The sequence below is a fragment of the Oncorhynchus kisutch genome, linkage group LG25, assembly GCF_002021735.2.
Source record: "Oncorhynchus kisutch isolate 150728-3 linkage group LG25, Okis_V2, whole genome shotgun sequence".
Lineage (NCBI taxonomy): Eukaryota > Metazoa > Chordata > Actinopteri > Salmoniformes > Salmonidae > Oncorhynchus > Oncorhynchus kisutch.
This window is the reverse complement of record NC_034198.2, coordinates 27,852,167-27,872,705: the sequence shown is the minus strand read 5'-3', so window position 1 is coordinate 27,872,705 and position 20,539 is coordinate 27,852,167. Positions and strand designations below refer to the sequence as shown.

At 47.4% G+C, this 20,539-nt stretch overlaps 1 protein-coding gene across 2 annotated transcripts in view; it reads left to right on the top strand.

Annotated features, from left to right (window-relative positions):
* Window positions 1–20,539, top strand: part of srbd1 (S1 RNA binding domain 1) — an 85,783-nt gene that overhangs the window by 41,092 nt on the left and 24,152 nt on the right. For both annotated transcript variants that reach the window (XM_031804913.1, XM_031804912.1), the window contains exon 16: window positions 3,607–3,689. In XM_031804913.1, coding sequence (XP_031660773.1) covers window positions 3,607–3,689 — 83 coding nt within the window. The remainder of the gene's footprint in view (window positions 1–3,606; window positions 3,690–20,539) is intronic.

Genomic DNA, 20,539 nt, shown 5'->3' with positions numbered 1-20,539 from the left:
TAGTCTGCTCTTCTGAGTCCTGCTCTGCTGTCTGGTCTGGCCAGGCAGCTCTCATCTCTGCTGTCTGGTCTGGCCAGGCAGCTCTCATCTCTGCTGTCTGGTCTGGCCAGGCAGCTCTCATCTCTGCTGGCTGGTCTGGCCAGGCAGCTCTCATCTCTGCTGGCTGGTCTGGCCAGGCAGCTCTCATCTCTGCTGGCTGGTCTGGCCAGGCAGCTCTCATCTCTGCTGGCTGGTCTGGCCTGGCAGCTCTCATCTCTGCTGTCTGGTCTAGCCTGGCAGCTCTCATCTCTGCTTTCTGGTCTAGCCTGGCAGCTCTCATCTCTGCTGTCTGCTCTGGCCTGGCAGCTCTCCGTCTCTGCTGTCTGCTCTGGCCTGGCAGCTCTCCGTCTCTGCTGTCTGCTCTGGCCTGGCAGCTCTCATCTCTGCTGTCTGCTCTGGCCTGGCAGCTCTCCGTCTCTGCTGTCTGCTCTGGCCTGGCAGCTCTCATCGCCTCTGCTGTCTGCTCTGGCCTGGCAGCTCTCATCGCCTCTGCTGTCTGGTTTGGCCTGGCAGCTCTCATCGCCCCCACTGTCTGTGTGCCTGTAAGGGTGAGAGAGCGGAAGTGCACTGCAGAACACAACTGACAGCACTGTAGGCTTGCCTGCCTGCCTGTCTACCCACTAAACTAATCAGTCATGAAGGGGTCAACCTTGACACAAAACATCCTGGTTAAACATTCTGGTTATGTTGCCCAGGACTTTCTCACACCACTGCATTTGTTTTAAGGTCAATAACTTCAGTTGTTGGTAGCTCTCAAGCACTGACATTAACCTGAACTATCCCACATCAGTCAACACTGACATGGTGCCATGTTATTGACAAACTCTTCTGGTCCCTTATCCTAGCAGTCTGGTCATCTCTGTAGAACTCATCATGTTGCTGTGAAATCGGACTTCCCTCAGGGTCCAGGCTGTGTGACGGACCACACAAACTCTCTACACTCTGCACAATGCGCCATCTCAAATACAGAAACACATTTAAGAAACTCTGGAAAAGAATCAAATGCTCTCCAAAACAGGATTTGAGAATTATTCCAGACTTCCTCTATAAAAACAGTAAATCAAGCTGCGGATTTATTCATACATTGTCCTCTGGTCAAGAGCGCTAGCAAGCCCAGGGAGACATATTTATCCCCTTAAAGAAAGGCGTAAGTAATGTTGTGTTTTATTTTGGATGTGTGTAATAATGTGTGAGCATTTATCTTGGATGCAATAGAGTAGAATGTTTAGAAGGACATTGTAGAAAGATTGTTCTGTGGGGATGTGTGTGTGGGGGGGGGGTCTTTCAGTATGTGGATGTGCTTGTCAGCGGAGAGTGTGTTTTTTGAACACAGAGGGCCTTAAGGGCTTGTTGTTTTACACCACACTTCCAAATTCTAGAACTCTTCCCCCTGCCCTGGTCGGTCTGAACTCCTGAGAGGGAGTACTGATGCCCCCTAGTGTGGAAAGGTAATGACAACACCCTTAGATTATCCACTGCCCCTCTGTCGGGACCCTGAACTCAGATGCGATGGTTATATGACGTTGAGTGGGAGACGGTAGTGGCTAGATTATGAGCATTTTGTTGAGTGTCTGAGTGGATAGTTCTGTGGTTCACTATCAGGCTAGTGGATGCATTGTGGGTGTATGTATTTAAATCAGTGATGACAAAGTGTTTCGATAGGGATTCAATATGTAATTATGTGTGAATATGTAAGTAGACAGCTTGATTGTAGCCTATGTTACATCATACAAGACTATATTTGAAATGACGGTGATGCGGGTGTTTGTTTGAGTAAAGTGGCTGCTGATGAATGTTGGACTGGTGGATGATATGGTGAAGTGCATTATGGTGGAGGACTGTCTAGATGTGTGAGGCTGAGTCGGTGTGAAAGAGGAGGAGGATGTGGTGGTGTGTTTTGCTAGATGACTCGCTGGATGTACGTAGTTGAGGTGGGACTGGGACGGAGGAGCATGTGGAATCAATGCCTCACTCTCTGCATCTCTCCTTGGAAGCCTGTGGGAAACTGCAGCCTGCAACAATATTTAGACAGGGATGGCGTTTCAGCCCAGGCCTTGTACAGCACACACAAAGCACTTCTCTCCTCCGAGTCCTCTCGCCGTAATAGGGGGGTCATTTGTAAGCAGAGACTAGCAGTGCTCTCTCCAGCACTTATTGAAAAGTTTACTAGCCAAGCTAAAGATTCACCAAGGAGAGGAATCTGGCATGGACTGGATGTTTGGTAGCTCTCCAGTGGGTTAGCGCTGATAAGCTCTCTCTCATAGACTGTCATGGTCAGTTCATTGGCGACTCCACTACTTGTGTAAAATTCTTGTGGTTTTTGAATGATGTGTCCCTAGCATGCTCTATTAATCACATGTTGTCCATCTCTTCCACTGTTTTAAGTCCGTGTTTAATCAAACACACTCAACTGGTCCCATTCACCAAACTCCGTTATGTTGTCATTGGCATATAAACAGATGACGTTCGTAAGCTCTCGCTGGGGTTTATTTCTCTTTTAATTAGAGTTTTATTGGCTTTAAATTGAGTTTGGTATTAGGTCTATTTGCATCTATTTTGAGATTCTACTGCTGAGAACTCCGTTAATGTGATCTCTACGAGGAATAAGAGCGTTGAGGGTGTGTGTGTGTGTGTGTGTGTGTGTGTGAGCTATTTTGTGTATTTGGATTGGAAATAGTTTCTGTCCTCATATGTTGTAGTGGCTGTGAAATGATGTCATGTGTTTAGTAATGTTTATAATTTTTCTTCTTGTCAGCCACCCTGGAGAAGGGATTTAGCTACATTTAACTCGACTTCAAGTATTAAAAACATCATCATTAAACGTGTGTGTGTGTTTGCACGCGTTTGTGTGTGCGTGTTTGTGCGGAGGCGTGTTGCATCTCTTTTCTCCTGAAGTGTACACTTGTTCACTACTTTCAACAAATCTAAAAACCTTGTATTGGTGGAGGAATGGGCTGCAGGGAGGTTCCACCATATTTATTTTATGTGTACCAGTTGTACGTGTACCAGTTGTACGTGTACCAGTTGTACGTGTACCAGTCATTTCCTTCCACATGAACAAGTACATACTTTGGGAGGAAGATGGGATAATAGCCAGGGGAGAATCTCATTTGCATCTCCTTGATTCCTTGTATCCTCTCACCTCGCCGCCTCCTCAAAACCCATTTAATGAGATCCAATGGGTTTTGAGAAGGATGCGAGGAATCAAGGAAATGCAATTGAGATTCTCCCAGTGTGTTTATGTGAGAAAGCAGGGCTGTGTCCTGGAGACAGGTGGGTGTAGTTCAGTGACAGGTGCAGGCACTCTAATTGGCTTGCAGCCGTGGAGTTCATTAAGATGATCCCCCACCCCACCGATCATGAGTGAATGGCCTGCCCTTAGGACAGCCCCTAACATGCATATTTAATAAGTGTAATCAAGTCTGTTACTATATAGAAATATGTCATTTATTGTTTTACTTTTCATCATCCCTCCTGGTATTTTAAAAGACAATTTCTCTGTTTGCGTGTATTGGTTAAGCCTAAGAGTAATTCATTAGTTTGTGTGTTGGGCTCTACTTTTCCCAGTGTCCATAGGGAGACGAGTTCAGGACCCGCTGGCTGAGCTGGTGAAGATTGACCCGAAACACATCGGCATTGGAACCTACCAGGTCAGTGATTCCCTTTACACTCAGTCCTCACACTGTCTTCTACCTCTCATCTCTCCCTCCCTGTACACTCAGTCCTCACACTGTCTTCTACCTCTCATCTCTCCCTCCCTGTACACTCAGTCCTCACACTGTCTTCTACCTCTAATCTCTCCCTCCCTGTACACTCAGTCCTCACACTGTCTTCTACCTCTCATCTCTCCCTCCCTTTACACTCAGTCCTCACACTGTCTTCTACCTCTCATCTCTCCCTCCCTTTACACTCAGTCCTCACACTGTCTTCTACCTCTCATCTCTCCCTCCCTTTACACTCAGTCCTCACACTGTCTTCTACCTCTCATCTCTCCCTCCCTGTACACTCAGTCCTCACACTGTCTTCTACCTCTAATCTCTCCCTCCCTGTACACTCAGTCCTCACACTGTCTTCTACCTCTCATCTCTCCCTCCCTTTACACTCAGTCCTCACACTGTCTTCTACCTCTCATCTCTCCCTCCCTTTACACTCAGTCCTCACACTGTCTTCTACCTCTCATCTCTCCCTCCCTTTACACTCAGTCCTCACACTGTCTTCTACCTCTCATCTCTCCCTCCCTGTACACTCAGTCCTCACACTGTCTTCTACCTCTCATCTCTCCCTCCCTTTACACTCAGTCCTCACACTATCTTCTACCTCTCATCTCTCCCTCCCTTTACACTCAGTCCTCACACTGTCTTCTACCTCTCATCTCTCCCTCCCTGTACAGTACAGATCCATACCTCCTCTTTGACCCTAGTCTTTTCCGTTGCCTGCCCAGAGCAGAGTGTTGGTATTGAAATGAGATTATTGGCTAGTCCAAACAGAAGTCAGCAGGAGCAGTGAGCTAATCCTATTCCGGCCGGTTTGCTCTCGCCGCCTCGTGTCATGACTAATCCATTTTTCTCCTCAAATTAATTAAATTAGGCCCTCCTGGTAGCATCATATATTGACACAGAGCCGGGACAAATTAGTATTTTCTCTAGCTATTGCTCACTCTTGTCTCTCCTTTGTGCTCTCTCTTTATCTCTCTCGCTATCCCTTTCCCCCTCTCTCTGCTAAAAAACATCAGCTTCAACTCTGGAGGACCTTAAGTGAAAATAAATGCAGATTACTTTACTGAAGAAACAGTTTGTTGTTTCTTGGGAGGCTGGTGAAGGAGAGAAAAAGACGCAGTGTTTTCCCCGCTGTAGAGCTGTGTTGTTATTAGGAGTTCCTAGGCAATGGAAAACAAACAGAGAATCTGTCTGCACCCTTTATCCAGTGAGGGGGGGTGAGGTTTGCCCCCCTGCACCCCTAGAGATGGTTACAGGAAGGTGCTCTCGTTGGAGTTGGACACGAGCTGGAGGCAGCGCAAATCATTCTGGTCGGTGGTCGTTCAGTAGAAGAAACTCAGTGCAGAATGACAATGATATACAGAGATGTCTGGGAGTATTCAAACTGAAAAAGAATATTAAACCACAGACACACTGATATGTCTGTTCCTGCATACACACACTTACAAACATCATTTACCAATGTACATGAAGTTCAAGTGTAAACTCTGCCACACACACAGGCATAAACACTGGCCCTCTTCCGAGTGCAAGGTCTCCTCCTCAGCCTTTGGTTTCTTTCTCCGCTCTAACTGAAAGCAGATGTTCCCTGGGAGAAGAAGACAGCCCACGGGCTGTGTCCCCAGGCTAATTCACAGTCCACTGCCCTTAGACACACACACTCACAGCACAGAACAATGCAGCAGTGAAATATGGGGCTATCTGAGAGATCAGTGAAGCCCCCCCAAAGACCTCTGTCTTCACTCCACTGTTCTCCAGCCCAGTCTGTCCCTCTTCTCTCCCCCGCTCAACAGACCCAGACTGCTGCGTGGGCTGACCACTCCCGACGGCTAGCCAAGACAGTGCTGGTCAGCCAGCCAGCCAGTGTCCCCCTCCCCCATGGGCCGTGGGTCTGACACTCTGTGCTCCCCCGCCCGGCGCGGGTCACGGTGACGTCCCCCCTCGCGTCTGTCAGCGTAGAGGGTTTATTTACCCTGTCACATGATCTGAGAGGGAGAGGGAACCGGAGCCGGGCGGCTGGGGCTGAGACGTGATGAGTGATGTGGGGACCAGAGATTCAGAGTTGAGGGAGACTGAGGCTGGAGGGGGAAGTGTACAGACCTGTAGTGTACAGACCTCAGTTCTGGGTTATTTGATCTCTCAAGCTCAGTGTTTTTTGTTCTTGTCTTGAATTTGTTCTCACAAGGCAGTTTCTGTGTTGTTTCACCAGCTGTGTGGTTCTTTTGTTTGGCCTTACTGGATGGTCTGAGACACTGTTGTAAGGACTAAAGTGGCAAGTGCTTTTCGACTAACAGGCTCTGCTGTAAACAGTGACTGTCAATGCTAGCACTGCAGGCTAACTCCCTATATGTGTTGTACACTAACTTAGCTAGCATGTAGTTTATTAGCCCAGAAAGCTAGAGAACACCCAGCCAAATGAAACAGAAATAAAGTGCACACATAGCGCCTCTTTCACACCCTTGACTGACAGGCCTGATGAGAGCAAGGAAATGGGTGGATGGGTGAAAAAGACTGGAGCAATAAAATCTGATTGGAGCTATCCGTAGTCGAGGGACCCTGCTGAAAAGGTCATTTTCACTCCAAATACGTGCGGTAGAAAGAACTGAACAGTTTCTTCAGTTTTGAAGACGTGTATTTTTGAGTGTGTTTATTTATTTATTTATTAGAAGTTATACATAGTCATGCAAGTACTTGATGTGTTTTGGACAAATCTGCCTAAAATGTGATTCCAACTTATATTTTCATAGATAAGAAATAGATTCAGATTGAAGCAAATTTCAAAGATACCATGATACCAAAATGATGTCTAATGGTTTTTGGATGATCTAGGTCTACGATCTTCCTTCCCAGAAGGATACTGTGTGTATTTTGCCTGACATGAACACTTTCCTGTTGACAGTGGCTTTGTTCTCACATGTCAATCACTGGTGATGTGGGCGGAGCCTCACTTCAGGGGAATCCCCTGGGTCATACTTTGAGCCCCAGCTGTGTTTGAAAACACAGTGAAACACAGCCGGATATTAAAGAAGCTGTCACTCCTCACCTCTCTCCCCTCTCCTTGCCCCCATACCCCTCCTCCCCTAGAGCACCCTGAGAAAGTGTGCTGTTTAGCAGTTAAGTTAGGGCAGGTTTTGTGTCAAGGCAGGTGAGATGGCTCCATGGCCCATGGCAGGTGATTGTGATGTCACTTCCATCGGTAGTCCTAGCAGCATTCTCAAGGTCTTGTTTGGTAGACACGTATTGATTGGCTGACCCTCTGGGCTCTTCTCCGACTCTGAGTCTATAGGTGCCTGCAGGGCGGACAGGAAGAGAGGGGTAAGTGGAAGGAGGGAAGAAAGGAGGGGTGGCAAGTGATGTAGGGGTGACAGTGATTGATGGCTCTTGCCTGAAAGCAGCTTCTGAGCGTGGGAAAAAAATGAAGTTTTGCCACTGAAAGGCTGTGGCTCAAACACAGGAGGAGCCCTAACTTTCACTGTAACCCAATTTGGCTCTCACATTTCTTCCCTTAGTGTCAGAGTTTTTCCTATGAGTTTTTCCTATGCTGTACAGGTGTGCCCTAGTTACCTAAATCTTTCAGCTCAGGAGTGAAAACCCACTTCATTGTTTTTCAATGGGATTTACAATTTGGACAGCACTGTACAGTATGCGAGGCAATATGGAGAATATAATTGTTTTCATACTATAGCTTTCCTATAACAACGGTTGTTTTTGTTGCCGAGGTGCGTCGCGCAGCATGATAAACCACCAGTACATATTGTGCTCTTCGAACCCGAGGGCAATAATGTCAGAGGGGGAAAAGTGTTTGTTTGTAGTAACTTGTTGCTGTACTATCGCTAATGGACGTGACTGTTTCACCATTCAGGATTCCTGCTTTATTCATGTATGTGAGTGAATTCAGGGAAATGCAGAATTTGTTGTTGGGCTACATAACAACCGATCTTTCTGAGTAGTGAAGTAAGTGTGTGTGTGTGTGTTTTCTCACCGCATGCTCTACTAGTAGTGCCCTGTGGCAGAATGGGAGTGTGTCTCCACTGAGAGGTGTGATAGGAGGAAGAGGAGGACAGACCGCTCTGTTGGCAGGTGTTTATTGGCAGGCTTTCTCACAGCCCTCAGCCGAATAGCACAGGGCTCAGGGCTGTTCATCAAGGCTGTTACAATAACATAAAACCATCTCCTCACTGTCATGATGCTTTACCTTCTGATTTACGACTGTTTATTGACACACACACACACACACAGGCACTTGCATGCATGCATGCATATATATATATATATCTCACACACACACTTTCCATAAACTCAACACTGCCTGGCTGTAACACATTGGCTGTATATATTTAAGACACATGGTACCTAGAGGCTGTCAGTCAGTCAGGACGAAAACATTTTCAGTGGTAGCCCTCATTATGGGCCATACAATCACTACCCTAAGGGCCTCAGTAGAAACTGACGTTCTGGCTCCTGTACGGTTGTAAGGCAGTTGTCAGACCTTAAGTGATAGGCTTCATGAATGCGTGTCAGTCAGTGAGACCAGTTAGTCACTGACCACCATTACAGCTCCACGTCAGTCAGCGCCTCCGCAATCGCCTCTTTCAGAACCCTATCTACTATTCTGACATTCTCTCGCTCTCTCCTGTTTGATTGGGGGCTTTAATGTTTGCCGGAGAATACCTGGCTCTGGTTACCATGAGGCCATAGTGGGTTTGGGGGGGAGGGGCCATGTAAAGGGATCTCGTTTAAACATCTTTTGTGTCTCTCCAACTCGGAGAGAAATATGTTTTCAGAGCCTGCAGCTGGTTAGACCAGCGAAGCGGGGTCTCCCTCTGTCTGTCGTGACCCCGCCGACTGATTGACATCTCGGAATGGCATCGTCTCATAATAAGCTGTTAACTGGGCTGAGTGTAGACAGAAACACTTTGTTCTGGACTGGGGCCCGTCCAACCCAAACAGGACCTCGCACCTGAATCTAATCCCACCTCTCCACACCGCCGTGGTATGGGGGCTGGGGTGAGGGGTGGAAGTTGTGGGTTTTGGGTAGGTTGGAGGTAGTAGGGTGAGGAGGGGGTACTGCCTTTTTTTACCCTCGTCCTGGCAGTGTTTATGCTTTCGGGGGGGGGGGGGGGGTCATAAGTGAAAGAAAAAAAAACGCCCCAAATTCTTCCCAAACTAACCACAGTCTGTCAATGGCGTAATTGGTTTTCTGGTGTTGTGTCTTCATGGCTAACATCGCAAGCGGCCGTCGCTGGGCTCAGCTGTCAGTCTCTCGACCATTCACTCTGTGTGCGGGTGTGGGAGGGCACGGTGAGGTGCCAGTAAACTCGCTGCTTATTCAATTATAGATAAGGCAATGTTTGAACACCTCTGATTGATTCCAAGTGCTGGGCTTGGAGTCTGAGGAGAGGATCAGAGGGGTAGAGAAAGAAGGTGTGTGGGGGGGGTACTGCTTGCACAGCCTGGGGGCTTGAGGGGGTTAGGACAGAGGGAGGAGGGGGTGAGGTAGAGGGAGGAGGAGATGAGGGAGGACTGGGTGAGGACAGAGGGAGGACTGGGTGAGGACAGAGGGAGGACTGGGTGAGGACAGAGGGAGGACGGGGTGAGGACAGAGGAAGAAGGGGGTGAGGACGAGGGGGGGAGTGGAGGGAGGAGGAGGGGGGGGACAGGGGAAGGAGGGGGGGAGTGAGGAGAGGTGGAGGGGGTTTGAGGACGGGGAGGAGAGGTGGGGGGGTGACAACAGAGGGAGGAGGGGGTGAGGACGGAGGTAGGGGGGGTGGGGACAGAGGGAGGAGGGGGAGGCAGAAGGAGATACGCTCCATAGGCTTTCTCAGTGACACATTAAAGTGAGTGGAAAGCTGTGAGGGCCCTATGCTCTGCCTGTGCTGACAGACACACACTTACACGCACACACACACACGTCTGCCCTGCTGCTGCAACCCACAGCGTGCCTGCCTGCCTGCCTGCCTTTGACTTTGAATGATGTGAATGTGTGTTTTATGGAGCAGAACCTCCTAGCCTCTTCTTACTCGCACCACTCCAACACCACTACTCTGTTACACAAACAAACTGGACATGTAAGGTCATACACTCTGGGATGGAACTCAGGCCTCACACAATACTTTAATAGACTTTCTCTGAGGTCATCTGGGCATCTTGTTGTTGTTTTGCTCCTTGTTTGGGTGGGGTGTACTGTAGCACTCCCATCCATCCCTCTGTTTCACCAGTACTGTGTTCTCCCGTTGCCTCCTTCACTGAGCCGGAGAGGGTGTTTTTACCCGGCGTGCCAGCGATAATACGCTCAGTAGGGGCGTCCCGCATCATAAATTTGCCCGCGCCCCCTGTAAATGACTCCTCCAGTGCCCCTGGGCCAGTGTTAAAAATAGTTCTTAGGCTGTTGTGATTGATGGGTTCCTAATGAGTGTGCATTCCTGTTCTGAGGCTGAACCTGGCTGGAGGGGAACGTTTTAAAGATGTCCTCTCATCCACGCCCGCGCTGGGACTGTGAGAACCTTCCCTCCATACACACCGACACCCCATCCTCAGCCATGGTTAAGCAACACAAGCCAAGGGTTAGACTCATTAATGGGAAACATATACACAATATCTCTTTGTCGTATTTTTGTGAGGAACTCCTTTTTTAATTTGAATACCACAACATGAATGTTTTTTTAATAGTTTTATATGTCTTTATTTTCACATTTTGTTTGGGTAGCACTTCCACTATAATATTGTGTGAGGGTTGTTGGTGTGTTTGTCCACACCTGCATAGTGCATTCCACAACCCTGCTCACGTGTCTCACCTCTCTAAGGTTACAGCAGGAATGTGAGAACATGTTTAGCAGAGTCAAACAGGAGGTGCTGTTCTTGTGTGAAAAGACTCTTCAGACCGGTGTGACATTACAGGTGCTTCCCAGCTCTCTCAGTTCTCTCTATGTTCCTGAAATACTCACCAGAAATGATGCTGTGTCATAAATCTGTCTTCTCAGGCTTTGCTACAGAATATTCATGTTTGGAAAGTTAATTTTAGTCCCAAAACTGCCTGTGGCTGAAAAGTTCAGCTAAACAGCAGCGTTTCACCTATGGAGCCACTAGGGGAAGAGTAGGAGTGTAGACAAGCTAGAGAAAAAGACCTTGGCTTGAGTGTTCCACACGCTCATTGTTTCTCTCTCCCAGGACCTCGTGCTGAAGGTTTAATGTCACCACTGCCGCAGTGTAAAAACCACGACTAATGTTGTGCGAATGGCAGAGGACAGAAAAACATCATATGAACCAAATCCCAGTGATATCCTACCCACAGGTCATAAAGTATGTTAGGGGGGTTGGTGGGGTTATGATGGATGAGCAAGAATGACGTGATGAGTTACGGGCAGTGGCAATGCCAGTACCAATGGAAGTGAGTGACAGTGGCCCCGGTGGTGTTATCCAGTGGACTGTGGAGTTAGACAAACACGGTGATGCTGCTAGTTTACTCTGTAATCCCACACGCTTCCTGCCTTTCTGGACAGTCACTCTGCTCTGCTGTCTGTCTGTCTGTCCTCCTTGGTCAGGTCACTCCACACATGCTGGCCCCCCTCCTGGCACCTGTCAATCACCCTGTCACATGGCCCAGTGGGACTCCTCTCCTTCCTACGTTTTCTTTCTCTCCTTTTTCTGTTTTCTCTGTCCCCCCTTTCATACTTTCCCTCTTTATTTTCTCTTTTTCTTTCCCCCTTTTACTTTCTTTCTGCTCTCTTATTTCTACACTTTGCTCTCTCTTTCTCTCCTCTCGCTTTCATTTTGCTTTCTTTAATTTCTCCTGCCCCAGTGTGTCAGGGCTCTCATCACCACAACTCATCCTTCCATTAGGCTGCAGTAGCCCTCAGTCCCCGTAACCCTCCAGAACCCCTGGGCAGTCATTAGCAGGCCTGCCATCACCCAACAAACACAGGTCTGGGAGCAGCGCATTAAAACATCAACACCTGCTATGTATAGGGGACAGAAAATAGAAGCTGTGTATTAACACTCGACCAAGCACCCACAGCCAGACCTAGGCTCATGCGATATACTGTAGAAGTTCACTAGAAGATGTAGAAGTGACAGAGAAGATATTGACTTCAATATTACTGAGTCAAAGGGTATAATTTACTTCCCCTCCATATATAGTACAGTATGTGGAACTCTTTGCATTTGATTTTCCCTTTAGAAAATACAAATATTTTTAGATGGTCTCCAACCCCACTCCATCTTTACCTTCTTCCTCATGTGGATTCTTCAGGTAAAGAACACTGAGGCCCACAGAGTCCCCCTTCCTGCCTGCCTGAAGCCAGTGTGCAGAGTTACCAGTTGTAGGAGTGTAATATACAGGCTCCAGCTCTGTCACACTGCCTCAGGAGGAGAGGTCCCAGCTTTCCCTATTTCTCTTACTGCCCTCTCAGGACCAGTGGAAAGAGCATGCTCCCTGGCTGTTTAGAAAACGTGTTAGTGCTGACACAAAGGGGGCGATTTGCTCACATGTTGTTATCGGTTTACAAGGTGCTGTTTGTTCAGCTAACGATCGAGTTACATGGCAAACGGGGCCAGGCAGTAAGCGTTTTCAGGGGGAAATGCTAATCGTAGGCCCTTTCACCCCAAAAAAATATTTTTTTAGATCACCTGATCCCCCTCTTTGTCCCCCGCTTGAGGGTGTAGGACACCACACTGCTCCTCTCCTCCCCCTCTCGCCTGTGTGTTATGGTAGAGGTATGGGTGGGGCCATCTCTGTATGTTGGTAGCTGTTCTGTCTCCCATAAATATACAAATGAAATGCACAAACACTGGTATTAGCCAGAATTTAAAGACCAAGACCGGAGCAAATAGAGTCCGAGTCAAGACCAAGACCGGAGAGGGGGGGAGCGAGAGACCAAGACCTGAGAGGGGGGAAGGGAGAGACCAAGACCGGAGAGGGGGGGAGGGAGAGGCCAAGACCGGAGAGGGGGGGAGGGAGAGACCAAGACCGGAGAGGGGGGAGGGAGAGACCAACTATTTTCTACATTGTAGAATAATAGTGAAGACATCAAAACTATGAAATAACACATGGAATCATGTAGTAACCAAAAAATATATATATTTTATATTTGAGATTCTTCAAATAAGCCACCCTTTGCCTTGACAGCTTTGCACACTTCACCTTTGATGCTTTTCCAAGGAGTTCCCACATATGTTGGCTGCTTTTCCTTCCCTCTGCTGTCCGACTCCCAAACCATCTCAATTGGGTTAAGGTCAGGTGATTGTGGAGGCCAGGTCATCTGATTCAGCACTCCATCACTCTCCTCATTGGTCAAACAGCCCTTACACAGCCTGGAGGTGTGTTGGGTCATTGTCCTGTTGAAAAACAAATGATAGTCCCACTAAGCGCAAACCAGATGGAATGGCTTATCGCTGCAGAATGCTGTGGAAGCCATGCTGATTAAGTGTGCCTTCAATTCTAAATAAATCACAGACAGTGTCACAAGCAAAGCACCATCACACCTCCTCCTCCATGCTTCACGGTGGGAACCACACATGCAGAGATCATCTGTTCACCTACTCTGGGTCTCACAAAGACACAATGGTTAGAACAAAAAATTTCAATTTCCACCGGTCTAATGTCCATAGCTCATGTTTCTTGGCTCAAGCAAGTCTCTTCTTCTTATTGGTGTCCTTTGCAGCAATTTGACCATGAAGGCCTGATTAACATAGTGTCCTCTGAACAGTTGATGTTGAGATGTCTGTTACTTGAACTCTGTGAAGCATTTATTTGGGCTGCAATTTCTGAGGCTGGTGACTTTGAACTTATCCTCTGCAGCAGAGGTAACTCTGTTTCTTCCTTTCCTGTGGCGGTCCTCATGAGAGCCAGTTTTATCAAAGCGCTTGATGGTTTTTGTGACTGCACTTGAAGAAATTTTCTAAATTCTTGAAATTTTCCGGATTGACTGACCTTATCTTAAATTATTGATGGACTGTCGTTTCTCTTTGCTTATTTAAGCTGTTCTTGTCACAATATGGACTTGGTCTTTTACCAAATAGGGCTATCTTCTGTAAACCAAACCTACCTTGTCACAACACAACTGATTGGCTCAAATGCATTAAGAAGGAAAGAAATTCCACAAATGAACTTTTAACAAGGCACACCTGCATTTCAATTAGCATTCCAGGTGACTACATCATGAAGCTGGTTGAGAGAATGCCAAGAGTGTGCAAAGCTGTCATCAAGGCAAAGGGTGGCTACTTTGAAGAATCTCAAATACAAATATATTTTCGATTTGTTTAACACTTTTTTTTGGTTACTACATGATTCCATATGTGTTATTTCATAGTTTGTCTTCACCATTATTCTGCAATTGTAGATAATTGTAGAAGTAAAGAAAAACCCTGGAATGAGTAGTAACTTTTGACTGGTACTGTATTCAGAATAGTGAATAAAGGCATGCTGAGGGAAAAGAGCCACTCTACAAATTATTACTTTCCCAAACCATTTTTACAAAAACTCATGGAAACTTCTGCCTTCTTGAAGGCCAACAGGTGCAATAGCAAGCAGTAGTTTTCCCACGGTCTAGCTAGCTAGACACATCGATGGCCCTGAACAAACTTTATTTGACTCAATGTAAACTGGAAACCACATATCCTGAGGCTGCATTCATTGTAGCTGGGGATTTTAACAAGGCTAATCTGAAAACAAGACTCCCTAAATTCTATCAGCATATCGATTGTGCTACCAGGGCTGGTAAAACCCTGGATCATTGTTATTCTAACTTCCGCGACGTATATAAGGCCCTCCCCCACCCTCCTTTCGGAAAAGCTGACCATGACTCCATTTTGTTGCTCCCAGCCTATAGACAGAGACTAAAACAGGAAGCTCCCGCGCTCAGGTCTGTTCAACGCTGGTCCGACCAATCTGATTCCACGCTTCAAGATCGCTTCGATCACGTGGATTGGGATATTTTCCGCATTGTGTCAAACAACAACATTGACGAATACGCTGATTCGGTGAGCGAGTTTATTATAAGTGCATCGGCGATGTCGTACCCGCAGCAACTATTAAAACATTCCCAAACCAGAAACTGTGGATTGATGGCAGCATTCACGCGAAACTAAAAGCGCAAACCACTGCTTTTAACCAGGGCAAGGTGACCGGAAACATGACCGAATTCAAACAGTGTAGCTATTCCCTCCCAAGGCAATCAAACAAGCTAGGTGTCAGTATAGAGACAAAGTAGAGTCGCAATTCAACGGCTCAGACACGAGGTATGTGGCAGGGTCTACAGTCAATCACGGATTACAAAAAGAAAACCAGCCCTGTCCCGGACCAGGATGTCTTGCTCCCAGACAGACTAAACAACTTCTTTGCTCGCTTTGAGGACAATACAGTGCCACTGACACGGCCCGCTACCAAAAACTGTGGACTCTCCTTCACTGCAGCTGACGTGAGTAAAACATTTAAACGTGTTAACCCTCGCAGGGCTGCAGGCCCAGACGGCATCCCCAGCCGCGTCCTCAGAGCATGCGCAGACCAGCTGGCTGGTGTGTTTACGGACATGTTCAATCAATCCTTATCCCAGTTTGCTGTTCCCACATGCTTCAAGAGGGCCACCATTGTTCCTGTTCCCAAGAAAGCTAAGGTAACTGAGCTAAATGACTACCGTCCCGTAGCACTCACTTCCGTCATCATGAAGTGCATGAAGGACCATATTACCGCCACCCTACCTGACACCCTAGACCCACTCCAATTTGCTTACCGCCCCAATAGGTCCACAGACGACGCAACCACACTGCACACTGCCCTAACCCATCTGGACAAGAGGAATACCTATGTGAGAATGCTGTTCATCGACTACAGCTCAGCATTTAACACCATAGTATACTCCAAACTCGTCATCAAGCTCGCAACTGGGTACTGGACTTCCTGATGGGCCGCCCCCAGGTGGTGAGGGTAGGTAACAACATCTCCACCCCGCTGATCCTCAACACTGGGGCCCCACAAGGGTGCGTTCTGAGCCCTCTCCTGTACTCCCTGTTCACCCATGACTGAGTGGCCATGCACACCTCCAACTCAATCATCAAGTTTGCAGACGACACTACAGTGGTAGGCTTGATTACCAACAACGACGAGACAGCCTACAGGGAGGAGGTGAGGGCCCTCGGAGTGTGGTGTCAGGAAAATAACCTCAACAAAACAAAGGAGATGATCGCGGACTTCAGGAAACAGCAAAGGGAGCACCCCCCTATCCACATCGACGGGACAGTAGTGGAGAGGGTAGAAAGTTTTAAGTTCCTCAGGATACACATCACGGACAAACTGAATTGGTCCACCCACACAGACAGCGTGGTGAAGAAGGCGCAGCAGCTCCTCTCCAACCTCAGGAGGCTGAAGAAATTCGGCTTGTCACCAAAAGCACTCAGAAACTTTTACAGATGCACAATCGAGAGCATCCTGTCGGGCTGTATCACCGCCTGGTACGGCAACTGCTCCACCCACGACCGTAAGGCTCTCCAGAGGATAGTGAGGTCTGTACAACGCATCACCGGGGGCAAACTACCTGCCCTCCAGGACACCTACACCACCCGATGTCACAGGAAGGCCATAAAGATCATCAAGGACAACAACCACCCGAGCCACTGCCTGTTAACCCCGCTATCATCCAGAAGGCGAGGTCAGTACAGGTGCGTCGAAGTAGGAACCGAGAGACTGAAAAACAGCTTCTATGTCAAGGTCATCAGACTGTTAAACAGTCCCCACTAACATTGAGTGGCTGCTGCCAACATACTGACTCAACTCCAGCCACTTCAATAATGGAAAGATTTATGGAAAAATGTATCACTAGCCACTTTAAACAATGCCACTTAATATAATGTTTACATACCCGACATTACTCATCTCATATGTATATACTGTACTCTATTCCATCTACTGCATCTTGCCTATGCCGTTCTGTACCATCACTCATTCATATATTTTATGTACATATTCTTCATCCCTTTACACATAAGGTAGTTGTTGTGAAATTGTTAGGTTAGATTACTCGTTGGTTATTACTGCATTGTCGGAACGAGAAGCACAAGCATTTCGCTACACTCGCATTAACATCTGCTATCCATGTGTATGTGACAAATAAAAACAATTATTTGAACAACAACATGATCAACATCTAAGCAAGATGAGCTTAAGTCTAACGAAGGAATAATAGATAAAACCTCTCAAACTTTTTCAGCATATTGGCCATCAAAATTGCACTGATAAACTATGGGGAATTATAACCTCCTCGTCCTTCTGCAGCCTGCCTGCCAATGCATGTTTGTCCCAACCAAGTAGCCAAGCTTAAGTTGGCTGGCTAGCTTGCTACTTCCAGACACAAATGAGAGAACACCTCACTCTGACCATTTAACTCGCCGCATCAGAGCTGGTTAGGCTGTTTTAAATATTATCTAGAGCGTTCTTGACTAACTATTTGACTACTTTTTTGCCTACTTTTACGGACACTGGTCATATTCAGCAGGTGTTGCGCATTCGTAAATTCATCAGTTTTTCGGCGCTCTGGCATACTCAGACAAGAGTGCTCTGAAATCGGAGAAGATAGCCAAAGTGATTTTGCGAACGCAAGAGATATGCTAACTGGATAACAGTTGTTGAAGTTCTTGCTAGCTAACCAAATGAGCTGTGTATAGCTACCGAAAAACTGAGGGGAAAAGGTCCATCACTTACCCACTCCGTCAATGACATGACATCCTCCTAGCAGCTATCTAGCTAACGTTAGGCTCCATGTTTTTAGCTTGCTACGTAAATAGATATGCTAGCCTATTAGCTGTGGTATGACGTACTTGTAATCATTGCCCTTGCTAGTTTGATTGTATTGACATTCCCAGCCTTAGTTACATTCGTCTATTTTTGTCCAGAATATTGAGTAATTTATTAAGTCATTAAAACTGAGGCAGCAAACAATGTATCAGGCCAGCTGTGATTTACAATCTGAATTGCCAGGGTTAGAGCTTCCAACTCTGTTCTATTCATTCTTATTTCTATGAGCTTATCTTTCCCACCTCTCTCTCTTTCTTCATGGTGTCGTAACTCTCTCTCTCTCTGTTTAATGGGTGACTCCGAGGTCACAGCCAAACCTCTCTGATCAAGGTGTGTTGTAATGTAACCTAAGACAAACACCCTCCATCAAACAGATTCAAGTCATTGATCAAGGGACTAGTCCTTTGATGCTGCCAGTTGTGCAGTCGCCATACTGTGCTTGTGTGATTTGTAATACTTTGCTACCGTACAAAGTCCAATGTCACCTGTTTTTATTTGATTTTTTTGCCACACAATTTTTGCTTTCTATGTTTTGAGTGCAATACTTCAGTTTCGGTAACCATGTCAATATGACTATCTTCCATCCTGTCCCTGGTCTGTAGTGTAGTGAAGTAGGTAATCCTGAACCAGCTGTTGGAAGTATCAGTGTGCTGCTAAACCCTAGTGTTAGGCTGCCACTGCAGGGCCTTAAATCAGAGCCTCCTACTCCTCCCTCCCTCCCTTACCCCTGGGTCTCTTCTCTCTGGGCTCCTGTGGCTCCACTACTGGGCCTTACTGTGTGAATTCCTGAATGAACTCTGGCACAAACACACACACACACACAGGTGGGCCCAGGGCCGGATTAAGAAATCATAGGCCCCGGGGCTTTGCTTCTTTTATAGCTTTCTACTAGATGTTGGAACATTGCTGCAGGGACTTGCTACCATTCAGTCACAAGAGCATGTTGGGCGATTAGACCTGGCTCGTGGTCTGCGTTCCAATTCATCCCAAAAGTGTTCGATGGGGTTGAGGTCAGGGCTCTGTGCAGGCCGGTCAAGTTCTTCCACACTGATCTCAACAAACCCTGAGAAAAAAAGGCTATTCCAAACTGAAGATCTCATACAATGCTGTAATCTACTCCCTTCACAGAACAGCGGAAACTGGCTCTAACCAGAATAGAAAGAGGAGTGGGAGGTCCTGGTGCACAACTGAGCAAGAGGACAAGTACATTAGAGTGTCTAGTTTGAGAAATAGACGCCTCACAAGTCGTCAACTGTCAGTTTCATGAAATAATACCCGCAAAACACCAGTCTCAACGTCAACAGTGAAGAGGCAACTCCGTGAAGAGGCGACTCCAGGATGCTGGCTTTCGAGGCAGAGTTCCCTTTTCCAGTGTTTTTTTTCTTAATCTTTTCTTTTTATTGGCCAGTCTGAGATATGGCTTTTTTTTTTTTGCAACTCTGCCTAGAAGAACAACATCTAGGCAGAGTCGCCTCTTCACTGTTAGCTAACACAACGTGCCATTGGAACGCAGGAGTGTGATGGTTGCTGATAAGGGGCCTCTGTACGCCCTATGTAGATTTTCCATAAAAAAATCTGCCATTTCCAGCTACAATAGTCATTTAGAACATTAACAATGTCTACACTGTATTTCTGATCTACACTGCTCAAAAAAATAAAGGGAACACTTAAACAACACAATGTAACTCCAAGTCAATCACACTTCTGTGAAATCAAACTGTCCACTGAGGAAGCAACACTGATTGACAATACATTTCACATGCTGTTGTGCAAATGGAATAGACAACAGGTGGAAATTATAGGCAATTAGCAAGACACCCCCAATAAAGGAGTGGTTCTGCAGGTGGTGACCACAGACCACTTCTCAGTTCCTATGCTTCCTGGCTGATGTTTTGGTCACTTTTGAATGCTGGCAGTGGTTTCACACTAGTGGTAGCATGGGACAGAGTCTACAACCCACACAAGTGACTCAGGTAGTGCAGCTCATCCAGGATGGCACATCAATGCGAGCTGTGGCAAGAAGGTTTGCTGTGTCTGTCAGCGTAGTGTCCAGAGCATGGAGGCGCTACCAGGAGACAGGCCAGTATATCAGGAGACGTGGAGGAGGCCGTAGGAGGGCAACAACCCAGCAGCAGGACCGCTACCTCCACCTTTGTGCAAGGAGGAGCAGGAGGATTACTGCCAGAGCCCTGCAAAATTACCTCCAGCAGGCCACAAATGTGCATGTGTCTGCTCAAACGGTCAGAAACAGACTCCATGAGGGTGGTATGAGGGCCGACGTCCACAGGTGGGGGTTGTGCTTACAGCCCAACACTGTGCAGGACGTTTGGCATTTACCAGAGAACACCAAGATTGGCAAATTCGCCACTGGCGCCCTGTGCTCTTCACAGATGAAAGCAGGTTCACACTGAGCACATGTGACAGACGTGACAGAGTCTGGAGACGCCGTGGAGAACGTTCTGCTGCCTGCAACATCCAGCATGACCGGTTTGGCGGTGGTTCAGTCATGGTGTGGGGTGGCATTTCTTTGGGGGGCCGCACAGCCCTCCATGTGCTCGCCAGGGGTAGCCTGACTGCCATTAGGTACTGAGATGAGATCCTTTTGAGACCATATGCTGGTGCGATTGGCCCTGGGTTCCTCCTAATGCAAGACGATGCTAGACCTCATGTGGCTGGAGTGTGTCAGCAGTTCCTGCAAGAGGAAGGCATTGATGCTATGGACTGGCCCGCCCGTTCCCCAGACCTGAATCCAATTGAGCACATCTGGGACATCATGTCTCGCTCCATCCACCAACGCCACGTTGCACCACAGACTGTCCAGGAGTTGGCGGATGCTTTAGTCCAGGTCTGGGAGGAGATCCCCCAGGAGACCATCCGCCACCTCATCAGGAGCATGCCCAGACGTTGTAGGGAGGTCATACAGGCACGTGGAGGCCACACACACTACTGAGCCTCCTTTTGACTTGTTTTAAGGACATTACATCAAAGTTGGATCAGCTTG